The 13,775-nt window shown below is 43.3% G+C and overlaps 1 protein-coding gene across 1 annotated transcript in view; it reads right to left on the bottom strand.

Moving 5' to 3' along the window:
• Nucleotides 1-13,775, bottom strand: part of LOC146963116 (copine-8) — a 117,762-nt gene that overhangs the window by 26,685 nt on the left and 77,302 nt on the right. Inside the window, exons 10-11 of the mRNA XM_085769751.1 lie at nt 1,444-1,485; nt 49-124 (exon numbers count right to left, since the gene is read on the bottom strand). Of these exons, the coding sequence (XP_085625877.1) occupies nt 49-124; nt 1,444-1,485 (118 nt within the window). The remainder of the gene's footprint in view (nt 1-48; nt 125-1,443; nt 1,486-13,775) is intronic.

Below are 13,775 nucleotides of genomic sequence, written 5' to 3'. Positions count from 1 at the left end.
ACAAGCAAGCTCACATGCAGTCAGACTCTCTCACACACACAAACTCACCTCATAGACGTTGAACTGGCTCTGCCCTCTGGATAGTTCTCTGTAGCTGGTGCTGAATTCTCCAATAAAGTCGTGACTACATAGACAGAAAGACACAGAGGTCAGAGAGCAAAGGAACTCAGGGAATACATGGAAAAACAGTGGTGTTTGGTAATAAAGTCTATTTAATTATTTAAGATATAGACCACACTGTGGCAACAATCCCAACATTTGAAGTAAAAACTTAACTCTGAGAACATGTTGACATTTTGAATTAAGATTTTAAAGCAAACTGAACAGGTTCATGTTCCCCTAAAACACTTTGTTCCTTCATTCAGTGAGTATAAAAACAATGGTATCTGTCAGTGAGTACTTCAAGTGCCAATATCCTGAATAAAACACACGTTTGTGTAAATTTGTTGCAAATTGTTAGCATTTTTCAGTCCCATTGAAGAACAATGCACCAAAATGTCACAATGTTCCCACCATCATCCTGAGAATGACACTGAACAGATTGCAAAGTAGAGAGTAAAGAATAGAGAAACAACTCTCTGTTAAACTGCATCTTGACAATTGTCACTCTTCTTTCTTTCTTTCTTTCTTTCTTTCTTTCTTTCTTTCTTTCTTTCTTTCTTTCTTTCTTTCTTTCTTTCTTTCTTTCTTTCTTTCTTTCTGTCTGTCAGCAGCCAGAATCAGACTCATCATTAACCAGTCACCCTGTTAAATCCTGCACTGGATTCCTTACCCAGTGAAAACACAAGACTAGTTTCAATTAAGTGTCACTTGGATTAGTTTTTGCCATACAGAGGAAGCTGACATGAAGAAGCAACAAGGTAATACTAGTACTTGTAGTTACCTTACATGAATGTTTTTATTTATATTTCGTATCTTTCAAACATGAATTACGTTTCTACTTTTGTCCTAATCTGTCATCGGAATTGTGTTTAGCTTCAGTTACTGAATGCACGGCGTGTTGCTTCAGGTACTGAGATGATAAAAATCCTATGGTGAAGTCGATCTGGAGGACGTGTAAAATCCATGAAGTTGAATGTTCATAGCTGCCAGAAGTCTGCAGAGTGGAAAACTGCAGCTCCGCTGGAAAGCTGCCATGGTGATGTTCATTCTATCTTTGTCTTGCTTTGAGTATTAATATTTGCATGTACAGGATCATTAAATAAGAAAAATGGTCTCACATTAGATATGATTGGATATACGCCACAATGATGAAAATATTATTTGTCCCACTGACACATCTAAATAAATTCAAACTACTGCTTCTTGGCTCTAGGTAGATAGTGTCTGCCTGTTGTCATTAATTGAACAGATAAATCATTAGGATTATGTGTTTGCAGCCTGTAATCTAAAAAGTTCGATGTTAGTTTTATTACAACAATAACAATGCAGGTGAGGGATTACCTGCCATCTCTGTCCCAGTCATACACCTCAACCTTGATTGTTCTGTTGGGAGAAGCAAAAGATATGGATCAAGTTTTAAATCATATATATATATACACAACAGTTAGTTCCGACTAGAGCACTGGAAAAGAGAGTAGCGACACCACCATAGACTCCCGTGGTCACTTTATTCTCCCACTAGTGGCAGAATATGGGTATTGCAAATCCGCCCAAGAAACCCATTCACTCCAATGTATGCCAACTTGCTTGTAAATTGATGAAAACTGCTGTGTTTTTGCTTTTAGGTGCCTTGGTCATATTAAGTTATGCTTATAATTTATTTATTTCAAAATTTAAATTGTAACAATAATGTGAACAATTGGTTTTTTTTAATAAACATAGATATAACACACAAAATAAAAGATGACAACACTTAAAAACCATTACAAAATGTGACAAAATCAAACCCAAAACGTATTATGTGAAGTTTTTCCTCCAATTTTGATTAAAAAAAAAATAATTAATAAAAACACACGGAGCTGTTTACAATACTACCGGTCACACAGCGGACAAACACAGAAGGGGACGAGCGAACGCTTTACCGTTGCTAAGCAACCACCAGCTGTCAAAATAAATAACATAAAAAATATGGAGTTATTTTTGTCTCATTAATATCTGTAAACGCACAGAAGGTGATCTACAAATGTTCCTTGGTTTGCACACGTGTTTTGCTATCCACAAATACAAATTTCTAATTTGTAACTTGTATTTTGGTTTTTACAAATAAATGTGTATTTGTAAATATATTGTATATTTGTAAATGTATAATTTTCCATTTGTAAAAACAAAAAAGCCATTTGTAAAACCGAAAATTCTGTCTGTGAAGTGTGACTCTGCATTTGTGGATCATCAATCACACACACGCATCTCTTTCCGCAATGACGTATTTCTGAGACAATCCTGCCGAGATCCACACAGAATCCACAAACTCACAGCTGCTGATTCACAAAGGGCCGCTCTCCTCACCAGGAGGGGCAGTGTTGGCGAGGAGCTGAATGAAAACTAACGAAGAAGACTGCTACTGGCTTATCCAAGGGGGCAGTTGTCGGTCTGAGAAGTGAAGCTCACTTCCGCGTTCAAAAAGCTGCAATCCCCTCGGCTGTCGCTGGGGGCTGGCTCCAAAAGGGAGCAACTCCAATTGAGCCCCATGTTAAAATAGCCGATTTTACAGCTTTAAAAAACATATTTACAGCCTGGTACATTTCATTTTTTTGGTCTCAACCGATAGTTTCTACCCCCGCACACACTCTGAGGGGGGTGAATTTTTTTAAAACTCTACCGTTTTACTGTTATTAGGTTTAAAGTTCTGGCCAATTAGGGCGCAGAACCGTTGAGTGACAGGTCCGGCGACCGCTGCTACGAGGCCAGTGGGCGGGCTCTCGGCTGGCCAACGGCCGCACCGCTCCAAATATGGCAAGTAGAATCCAACATGGCGCGGCTCAAACCCCCGTAGTAGCGGCACAAAACAGACTCCCCCAAACCAATGGGTGACGTCACGGACGCTACGTCCATTCTTTTTACAGTCTATGGGCTTATCTCGAGAAATTATTTTAATTCCCACTGTTAAAGGTGCTTGAGGCAAGATCAAGGAATAAAACTCACTAGCGATACAACGGCCGTAGCGGCCGTCAGGGTTACTGCAGCCATCAGCCAAGCTGGTGCGGGAGCGCGCATCAACTCTCCACAGCAGCAGCTGATGCTTTGACAATGACACTGTGGCTGAATTGGCACAACGTTACTATACCCAGGGGCGCCGGAAGTGGGGGTGCGGCAGGGGCTGCAGCACCCCCTGGTGGCGAAAGTTGAAAAATTGCGATGACAATAAAATGATAGATTATAAATATTTGTGGTTGCTGTTTCTGTTCCACAACATTGTAAGCCATACTTGAGATGAACCACTTTTTGTTAACAATTGTGTCCCCACCACAAAATTAACTTAACATTATCCTAATGAAGAATGACGAAAAAACGTTGATAAACTATAGGCAGCCGAAGCATACGGGCGCGGAGCTTCTGCCGGAGCCAACTCGCAACAATATAGCTTTGATTAGGCTACAGTAGTTCTAAGACTCTATCTGTCATCTCCTCCTTTGGAGAAAGAGGAGTTTTCAAGCTGCACCGTGGGGAGGGGGGCAAGAGGGGTCTCTTGAGGGGGGCTGGTGGGGAGGGAGGAGGTCGATTGTACCGGATAAGACAGCACCCGATATGTTTGGGTGCAACAAAGTCACTGTTAACAAAATCAACATCTAATCTAATCTGTCCCTTCAAAATAAAGTTTGTAACGAGTGTTTGGAGCAGCTGCTGACAGATGTGCAGCTGACAGTGACAGTTTCCTCATCTGGGTCCTCCCTCCCTCACGTCTTAACGACGGGATAAAGTCTCTTGGACATATAAGCCTATATTCTGTGTTTTTCCTCTCTTTAACCGTCTCATTTCAGTTTTTGCCGGTTGGAAATCATCTGGTGCGCACCCGCTGTTTCTCTGGCGCTTGCTCACTCACTCACTCTCGATGCGCATATGTTACAAAAAATAAAAATAAAAAGGAAAAAACACAGATGCACAAATTGAAATGACCTACTGTAGTGAATGTAGTCTAACAATTCAGTGACCACAGCTGATCACCAGCTTGTCGTGCCCCACCTGTCACGTCTGAACACAACTACGGGCTTCTTTTTTTTTTTTTTGCCGTGGTCCGGCGCAGAATTAATAAAAACAAATAATGCTCGTCAGTCCGACCGCATGGGGTCCAGGGTCTAGGCTTCAACACTGGTCGAACCTGGTCGGGTATTTGGAGCCAGAACCGGTCCACTAAAGACCAGAGTCTGTTTGAGTACGGCAGCCTAGGGGAGACCGGGGTTGGTTGGCTACAGGGGTGGCCTCCTGTTGGTCACAGACTCACAAATGTGACATCAAAATGATCATCTTTTTGAGCTGCATATATCTAGTTTGTTAAAACATCTGAAAATTACTCACTTTTTTGCTGAGGGCAAAAAATCTGTTTTTTAGTACCAAAAGTAAAAAATTGCCCCCCGCACTTAAAGTGTTATAAAATTGCTTTGGATAAAGATATTGGACATGTGTTACTTCCAGTTTGTAGAGATAGGAGTCGGCTTCAATTTGATATGAAACTTGAAAGTCTTTGATGAGTGATGTTAACTGGGCAACATCATATATTCACAAAAGTGGGTTTATTTTGGTCGGGGTTGGTTGGCACACTCATGTCGGGGTTGGTTGGCACACACAAACCAACCCCAAAATGCAGTATACATATATTAAATGTGATTAAACATAATTTCATACAATTTAGTGCACTGAGTGCAAGAAATGGGCACATGATTTATACAGTGAAATGGGCCACAAAGCCTGTATATGCCAATACTGTAATTCCAGTGATTCTATATAGGCCTTAATGTAAATAATCTGCTTCCACCCCACACAGCAAATCTAAAACACAGTGAGATGGAAAGACATAAAAATACAAAGAGGTGATATGCTATATTTAAGAATAAATTATATGTTCATTGAATATTTTCTCTTTAAAAAAAAAAAAAAGAAGCTCAAATCATTTACTGTTTGATGTTCTGTGTACGTGTTATCTTGTTCGTGGCCTTAAATGCCCTGTTTTAGTGTTATACGCATGCACTATGCTATCTCCTTAAATTTGAATATATTGGAATTAAATTTCCAATTTATTATTATATTGGTTGCTTCATCCATTCATTTTTACATTGTGCCAACCAACCCCATGAAGTGTGCCAACCAACCCCGTGTCGGGGCTGGTTGGCACAAGTGCGCAGTATGATTTTATTCATAAATAAATTGATTTTAGAATATAACTGTGGACATGGAAATGTGTTTAGTTAAAGCTGACACTTTAACCTTTCATTTGATGCTGGTTTGAGTATTCTCACATAAATGATGCCAGAGTGCTATGGCAAAGAGTGAAAAGTGTGCCAACCAACCCCGGTCTCCCCTACTGTCTGGGAGACGTTGTCAGGTGCGGTGTTACGGTGCGGCGGGGGGGGGGGGGTACACAACCCCCCCCCCCCCCCCCCCCGCCGCACCCGCACCCCCTGGCGAAAACTTCTTCCTGCGCGTCTGACTATACCAGTGTTTTCCACTAATCAGCCGCCACAGTTTGGTTTGTGTCCGCCGCAGCAGTCTCTCACAGAAAAAAAGAACATTTTTCACTATCCCTCATCTCTGCCAGTCAGCCCCTCTACCTGCTGTCTCACGACACAGACACAGACACACACACAGACACACACAGACACACACACACACACACACACACACACACACACACACACACACACACACACACACACACACACAGCGCTTGGCTGTTAATAAACAGTAAATGCGCCGTGCTGCGCTCATTGTACAGTGCTCAATTTACCGCGACACCGGGAAGTTGACCGCCCGGGCATCAGGTCAGCACCGGCCGCCGCCGCCTCTGTGAGCCGCTGGTGCCGCTCGGCTGCTCTAGTGGCTCTGCACTCCTCCGAACACGTCGGAGAATTTCCTTACAGGCGTTGTTTGGATAAACTGACCGCGGATGAATCAATCGGCTCATTGTAAAACTATTTATTTATTTATTGAAGTAGCCTAAATATGGTGATTTTTGTACGTACAGAGCCCCAAGGCTGCGCTGCTCACACACACCTGAAGCTTCACCAAAGATATTCAATAAATGGTTTATAAACCGTCTTTGGCTTCACTTTTCATTCAAATGAACTAATGCGACTGCCACAGTGCCACTGTTAGATTTCATCAATGAGACCAGCATTTATCTCCTCAAAACAATTAAACCAGCCGGCAGAAAACCTCTAAAAACCTGTGGGGAAGTTACTCGGCTCGTTTTCTTCCCTGGGAGGAGGAGAACAGAGGACAGAGGTTGCCCGGCCGATGAGCTCAGCTCCCCGGCTGCAGCCTCTGTGACGAGTCGCTGCTGCTGCTGCGTGTGTGGCTCTGCACTCCTCCGAAAAATGTCGGCGCAAATCTAGTACTTACAGACGTTATTTGGATAAACTGACAACAGATTGGGACACTAAACCGTCACTTTCTCGCATGAAAAAATATTAAAATGTAAGAAAGTGACGTTATTTCTCTACTCGCTGCTCGCGTAACTGTTCAGGCTGCAAGACATCCGCCGACCGCTGGTCGCACTCGCAAGCGGAGGAAAGCCGAAGCTGTCGAGGACGCGCATGCAGCGTCATTTGACGTCACATCCGCGGACAGCGCGGGAAATTCGGACCCAGAATTGCAGCGCATTATGCAGCACACAGCCTGTTCAAGGCAACGGAGAGATACGCGGGTGGGCTCATTCTTTTTGGTTTTTAACGCTTCATCGCCCATCAGCAGTAAAAAACTTAAAACGCATGTGCATTTCTTGCCTCATGAACCTTTAATGCGTCACTTTATTAAGTTTTAATGTTTTTTCATGCGATAAAGTAACTGTTTAGACCCCCATTATGCGGTTAGTTTATCCAAATGACGCCTCTTTGGAAGTTTGCTCCGCCGTTCGCGGAGCAGTGAAGCTCCATCTGTGGAGCAGCTAAGCTAACTAGGCTACCACCGGACGAGCGGTCTATCACAGAGGCTACCGCCGGGCTGCTGTGGTGGTCGGCCGGCTAACCTCCGCTGTCATCCAGGTCTCCCCGGCTCGTTTTTTCCCCCGGAATGATGAAGCTGGTTAGCCAGCCCACCGCAGCAGTCCGGCTGCTGTTTAGATCTGATTAGATGTTTAGATGTTAGACTGTTTAGATCCCCAATATGTGGTTATTTTTATACAAATGACGCCTGTTTGGAAGTTTGCTCCGCCTGTTTGGAAGTTTGCTCCGCCGTTAGCCTAGTTAGCTGCTTAGCCTAGTTAGCTGCTAACTAGGCTACCACCGGGCGAGCGGTCTATCACAGAGGCTATAGCCGGACTGCTGTGGTGTTCGGCCGGCTAAGCCGCGGCGTCTTCTCGGGGGAGAAAACGAGCACTTCAGTAAACCGGTTGCTGCCTCAGGATGAGCAGATCATCGCAGAGGAAGCAGCCGGGGCTGCTGTGGTGGTCCGCCGGCTAAGCCGCGGCGTCATTCCAGGGGAGAGACCAGCCCCAACCCGGTTGCTGCCTCTGGATGAGCGGATCATCACAGAAGTAACAGCCGGGCTGCTGAGGTGGTCGGTCGGCTAATCTGCGTCGTCCTCCCAGGGGAGAAAAGGAGCCCATCAATCTACCGGCAGTTTTTTAGAGGTTTACCGCCGGCTGGATGAATTATTTTTAGGAGATACATGTTGTCTCATTCAGTGGTGTAGTAGGCTATATCAACAAACTAAATTATTTAGTCTATGATGGGCTATGTACAGTCACCACCGCTTCAACAATAAATAAATGTTTTACAATGAAACGGTCAGTCAGTTGACATTAACAATGCAGGTCGTTTTCTCCCCTGGGAGGAGACCGCGGCTTAGCCGGCCGAACACCACAGCAGCCGGGCGGTAGCCTCTGTGATAGACCGCTCGTCCGGTGGCGGAGCAAACTTCCAAACAGGCGTCATTTGTATAAAAATAACCACATATTGGGGATCTAAACAGTCTAACATCTAAACATCTAATCAGATCTAAACAGCAGCCGGGCTGCTGCGGTGGGCTGGCTAACCAGCTTCATCATTCCGGGGGAAAAAACGAGCCGGGGGAGACCTGGATGACAGCGGAGGTTAGCCGGCCGACCACCACAGCAGCCCGGCGGTAGCCTCTGTGATAGACCGCTCGTCCGGTGGTAGCCTAGTTAGCTTAGCTGCTCCACAGATGGAGCTTCACTGCTCCGCGAACGGCGGAGCAAACTTCCAAAGAGGCGTCATTTGGATAAACTAACCGCATATTGGGGGTCTTAACAGTTACTTTATCGCATGAAAAAACATTAAAACTTAAAGGGATAGTTCACCCTAGAATGATATTTCGCTCATTATCTACTCACCCTCATGTTGACTAAGGGCTGGAAGAAGTTTCAGATTCCTCCGTGGCTTCTCTGAGTTACAGGGGGTCTCGGCATAGCAGTGCATGTCCATATAACGGTTGCAAAGGGACACCGGAGCTCTTCGTAAAAAAACACACACAAAAAAACATCCAAATACCTCCATGATGCTCGTATGTAATGTCCGTCTTGTGCTGAAGCCCCAAATTGCGTAATTGTCCCGAAAAAAATTAAATAAGTCTATATTTTAAGCTTGTTTGTAGCGGAAGCTTCTCAAAGCTCCTCTTCCTGGTCCGTCCAAATCTCGCGTGATTCGCAGTAACCGCACTGACGCATGCTGACGCCGGCGCAAATCACGCGAGATTTGGACGGACCAGGAAGAGGAGCTTCGAGAAGCTTCCGCTACAAACAAGCTTAAAATATAGACTTATTTAATTTTTTTCGGGACAATTACGCAATTTGGGGCTTCAGCACAAGACGGACATTACATACGAGCATCATGGAGGTATTTGGATGTTTTTTTGTGTGTGTTTTTTTACGAAGAGCTCCGGTGTCCCTTTGCAACCGTTATATGGACATGCACTGCTATGCCGAGACCCCCTGTAACTCAGAGAAGCCACGGAGGAATCTGAAACTTCTTCCAGCCCTTAGTCAACATGAGGGTGAGTAGATAATGAGCGAAATATCATTCTAGGGTGAACTATCCCTTTAATAAAGTGACGCATTAACAGTGGGAATTATTTCTCGAGATAAGCCAGTAGCAGTCTTCTTCGTTAGTTTTCATTCAGCTACTCGCCAACACTGCCCCTCCTGGTGAGGAGAGCGGCCCTTTGTGAATCAGCAGCTGTGAGTTTGTGGATTCTGTGTGGATCTCGGCAGGATTGTCTCAGAAATACGTCATTGCGGAGAGAGATGCGTGTGTGTGATTGGTGATCCACAAATGCAGAGTCACACTTCACAGACAGAATTTTCGGTTTTACAAATGGCTTTTTTGTTTTTACAAATGGAAAATTATACATTTACAAATATATATTTACAAATACATATTTATTTGTAAAAACCAAAATACAAGTTACAAATTAGAAATTTGTATTTGTGGATAGCAAAACATGTGTGCAAACCAAGGAACATTTGTAGATCACCCTTTGTGGATAGCAAAACACGTGTGCAAACCAAGGAACATTTGTAGATCACCTTCTGTGCGTTTACAGATATTAATGAGACAAAAATAACTCCATAAAAAAACCTCACATGGAAATAAAATAAAAGCCAGCAGCACAATAACTTGCTTGACCAAACAAACAAACTAAAGAAAACACAGGCTTAAGTGGCAAACAGTTAACTAACACAGTTGAATTTAGCGCGCAAACTGGTATGACATTTAGTGGACTTATCTTTATCATTTAAAACAGCAAGCATTCGTGACACAACAATTAATGGCCACTATATGTTAATATTTATCTGTAAAAGGGTCCACGATGATGCTATTAACGTGGGTGATCTATAAATGTCCTTAAATTATTGAAAATCTATCTTTTCCAGTGCTCTAGTCTAGAGCACTGGAAAAGAGAGTAGCGACACGCATTGGTCAAGTGGAAACGCCCCCTGGTGGCGGGATATGGGTATTGCAAATGCGCCCAAGAGCTGGCATCTCTGCAGTGTTGGTGAATGAGTAGCTAAGTGTGGTATTTTCAATAATTTAAGGACATTTATAGATCACCCACGTTAATAGCATCATCGTGGACCCTTTTACAGATAAATATTAACATATAGTGGCCATTGTTGTGTCACGAATGCTTGCTGTTTTAAATGATAAAGATAAGTCCACTAAAGTGTCATACCAGTTTGCGCGCTAAATTCAACTGTGTTAGTTAACTGTTTGCCACTTAAACCTGTGTTTTCTTTAGTTTGTTTGTTTGGTCAAGCAAGTTATTGTGCTGCTGGCTTTTATTTTATTTCCATGTGAGGTTTTTTATGTTATTTATTTTGACAGCTGGTGGTTGCTTAGCAACGGTAAAGCGTTCGCTCGTCCCCTTCTGTGTTTGTCCGCTGTGTGACCGGTAGTACTGTAAACAGCTCCGTGTGTTTTTATTAATTATCTTTTTTTTAATCAAAATTGGAGGAAAAACTTCACATAATACGTTTTGGGTTTGATTTTGTCACATTTTGTAATGGTTTTTAAGTGTTGTCATCTTTTATTTTGTGTGTTATATCTATGTTTATAAAAAAAAAAACAGTTGTTCACATTAATGTTACAATTTAAATTTTGAAATAAATAAATTATAAGCATAACTTAATATGACCAAGGCACCTAAAAGCAAAAACACAGCAGTTTTCATCAATTTACAAGCAAGTTGGCAACACACATACATTGGAGTGAATGGGTTTCTTGGGCGGATTTGCAATACCCATATCCACTAGTGGGAGAATAAAGTGACCACGGGAGTCTATGGTGGTGTGGCTACTCTCTTTTCCAGTGCTCTAGTTCCGACCGGTCCCAACCGAGCAATTTGATTGGACAAGAGACGTTCCATGAGTGCTGATCAAGGGGGCAGTTGTTGGTCTGAGAAGTGAAGCTCACTTCCGCGTTCAAAAAACTGCAATCCCCTCGGATTCCTCTGGGGGCTGGTGTCAGAAGGGAGCATTCTCCATAGACCCCCATGCTAAAATCGCCGACTTTACATCCTCAGTAAACATGTTAAAAGCCTGGTGTCAGAACGTTTTTTCGTCTCAATCAATAGTTTCTACCCCCGCACACACTCTGAGGGGGGTGAATTTTTTTTTAACTCTACCGTTTTACTGTTATTAGGTTAAAACTCTGGCCAATTAGGGCGCGGAAACGTTGAGTGACAGGTCCGAGCAGCTCCGTGGACAGCTGCTTCGAGGCCAGTGGGCGGGTTCTCGGCCGGCCAATCCAACATGGCGCTGTTCAGGCCGCCATATTGGAGTCACAAAAACGACTCCCCAAAACCAATGGGTGACGTCACGGACGCTACGTCCATTCTTTTTACAGTCTATGGTGCTGATATACAGTATAACAGCACTGCGACTTTTTACGGACATTATCACTCCGCTGTTCAGCTGGACAGGAGCTAAGTCAGAGCAGGCTCCCCATACAGGAGCTGCCCCATCTCTCTGCTGCTGCTACAGTTATAAACGGACCTGAACGTTAAAAGCTGGACCTGACCTGGTCCGTCTAATTGGCGATAAATCTCTACTAAACACGGCTGGGAAAAAAATCGCCGCGGGGGCAACTACGTTTCGACGGTGATGTGTTTTGATATTAGCGTTAGCTGTTGTTAGCCACGTAGCTCAGCTACTTAGCTTCAACTGTGTTTATATTGATTACATAGCAGATAAACAAATGTAATACGGTATCAATAACATCTCTGTATGTCTTCACGCTGGTCCTGTTGCTCCGGTGCTAATCAGACACGGGCTCAGAACCAGAACCAGCACTGGAAGCAGCTCGGTGGAAAAGCTTGTAGCTAGTAGCAAGCTAGTATGAAATGTTTATGTGTTGCCTGGCAACAGCCTGGTCTCCCTTCCAGTTGCGGAACTATTTCTGTTGGCGGAGCCAAATAAATGATTAAATAAACAAACAAATCATAATCTCTTGTAGTTTATTACTGTTCTAAAATGCGCTCGTAGCACTGTTGTATAAAAGCAATATCACACTCGTGCTATATATATATATACTGTATAAACAATGCTGGACATACATAATAAGGAAAAAGCTGATTTGCAGTATATTTCAGTAAAAACTCAACAACCAGCATGTTAACACTGCCATCCATACATGAAATAGTAAAATAGACCTTTATGATTTCTCTTCATTGTTGTCATGAGGACGTTAAGAGATGCAGATCCGTCCTGCAGCTCCTCTTTATTCTAACACGACTCTGTCTGCCTGTCACTGTCTTTGCCCCTGGCATTGTGCGCTCTCCATATCCAAATACATCTATTTCAGCATCCCATTATAGCTTACAAGGAAATGGGAAACACATAGAATAGTCTGCAATAGACAGACATGCGGTGCTAGAGCTCCATCCAATATCTTCATCAGAAGGGTAATTTCTCTCTGACAAAAGCAGAAGAGCGATACATGGGAAAGTAGAAGGGTGAGGGGAAAAATAATAGAGGGGAGGTTGCATTAACAGAGAGGCACTCTGCTGGAGAGCATGAAGGAGGAAGCAGGCATGGGTGAAGAGGAGATGGTGTGAGAAAAAGAAGTCAGACAATAAAAGAAGGGCAGTCCGTGACAAACTAATGTCAGTTTGTCATTTGTCTTTTTACAGATTAAATTTAGAGTCCCTTTATTGTTGTGTGAAAGCCTGTAACCGGGCAGTGACTTTTCACTGTAGTCACTTTACAACATGCACAGCTTTTTAAAACAGGTGGGATCAAATTATAACCATTGCCAAATGGAAATTCAAGCCATCATTAATGGGCCTTAGAGCTGCTCAGAGAGTCAGATGCACATTAGAGGAATGAAGGCAATAAGCAGGGAGGAGTGGGACCGGACTGGCTCAACACCTCCTCACCAGTAACCAGTGTGTGCAGAGCTTTATTGATAAATGTGTGTCTAAGATGCATATGTGTGTGTGTGTGTGTGTGTGTGTGTGTGTGTGTGTGTGTGTGTGTGTAGCAGTGAACACAGGCCCATCAGAGCAACTAAGAGCTGAGAGACACAGGTCTCTATTGTCTGGCGGCTTGAGCTCATCCTTATCTCTTTCCCCAGGCTGCAGAGAGGCAGATGCAGTGTGTGAAAGTGTCCATGTGCATATATGTGTGTGTGTGTGTGTGTGTGTGTGTGTGTGTGTGTGTGTATACTATGTGCAGTCCACCATGGATTTCCACAGTCTCCTGTTGATAAGACATAGTGTGACTCAACTCCCATAATAAGCTCATTGGACGAGAGACGTCAGATCAGTGCTGCTTTCTGCTAGCTAAGCTAAGTTAAGTTAAACCCTATTGTCTGCTTCTTTATGCCGTTCTCTCTACTTGATGTCTATTGACATAGAGGATGGACACAAACACATGATTGACACACTTTTACCTACTTTTTGTTTTCTCATTCAGACTGAGTGAGATACGGAGTAATCTGTGTTCCCAATAACAGAGGGGGCTTTCAGTGATTCAAATAATTAGTAAATTATTATATATTTATATTTATATAGGCACATTGGTAACTCACTCTGTGTGCAAATAGCATTGTTGGCTACAGACACCTGAGTGCAAATAGCATCTGCCTAAAGAAACAAGCCAATAGAAAAACAAACAAAAACCAAATACCAGAGTTTAACAAATGTTCCAACCTGCATTTACATTA

Source organism: Trachurus japonicus, chromosome 23 (genome assembly GCF_045865225.1).
Source record: "Trachurus japonicus isolate A0001 chromosome 23, Traja_1.0".
NCBI lineage: Eukaryota > Metazoa > Chordata > Actinopteri > Carangiformes > Carangidae > Trachurus > Trachurus japonicus.
Note: the sequence above shows the minus strand (reverse complement) of the source record. Positions and strands in the feature narration are given on the sequence as shown.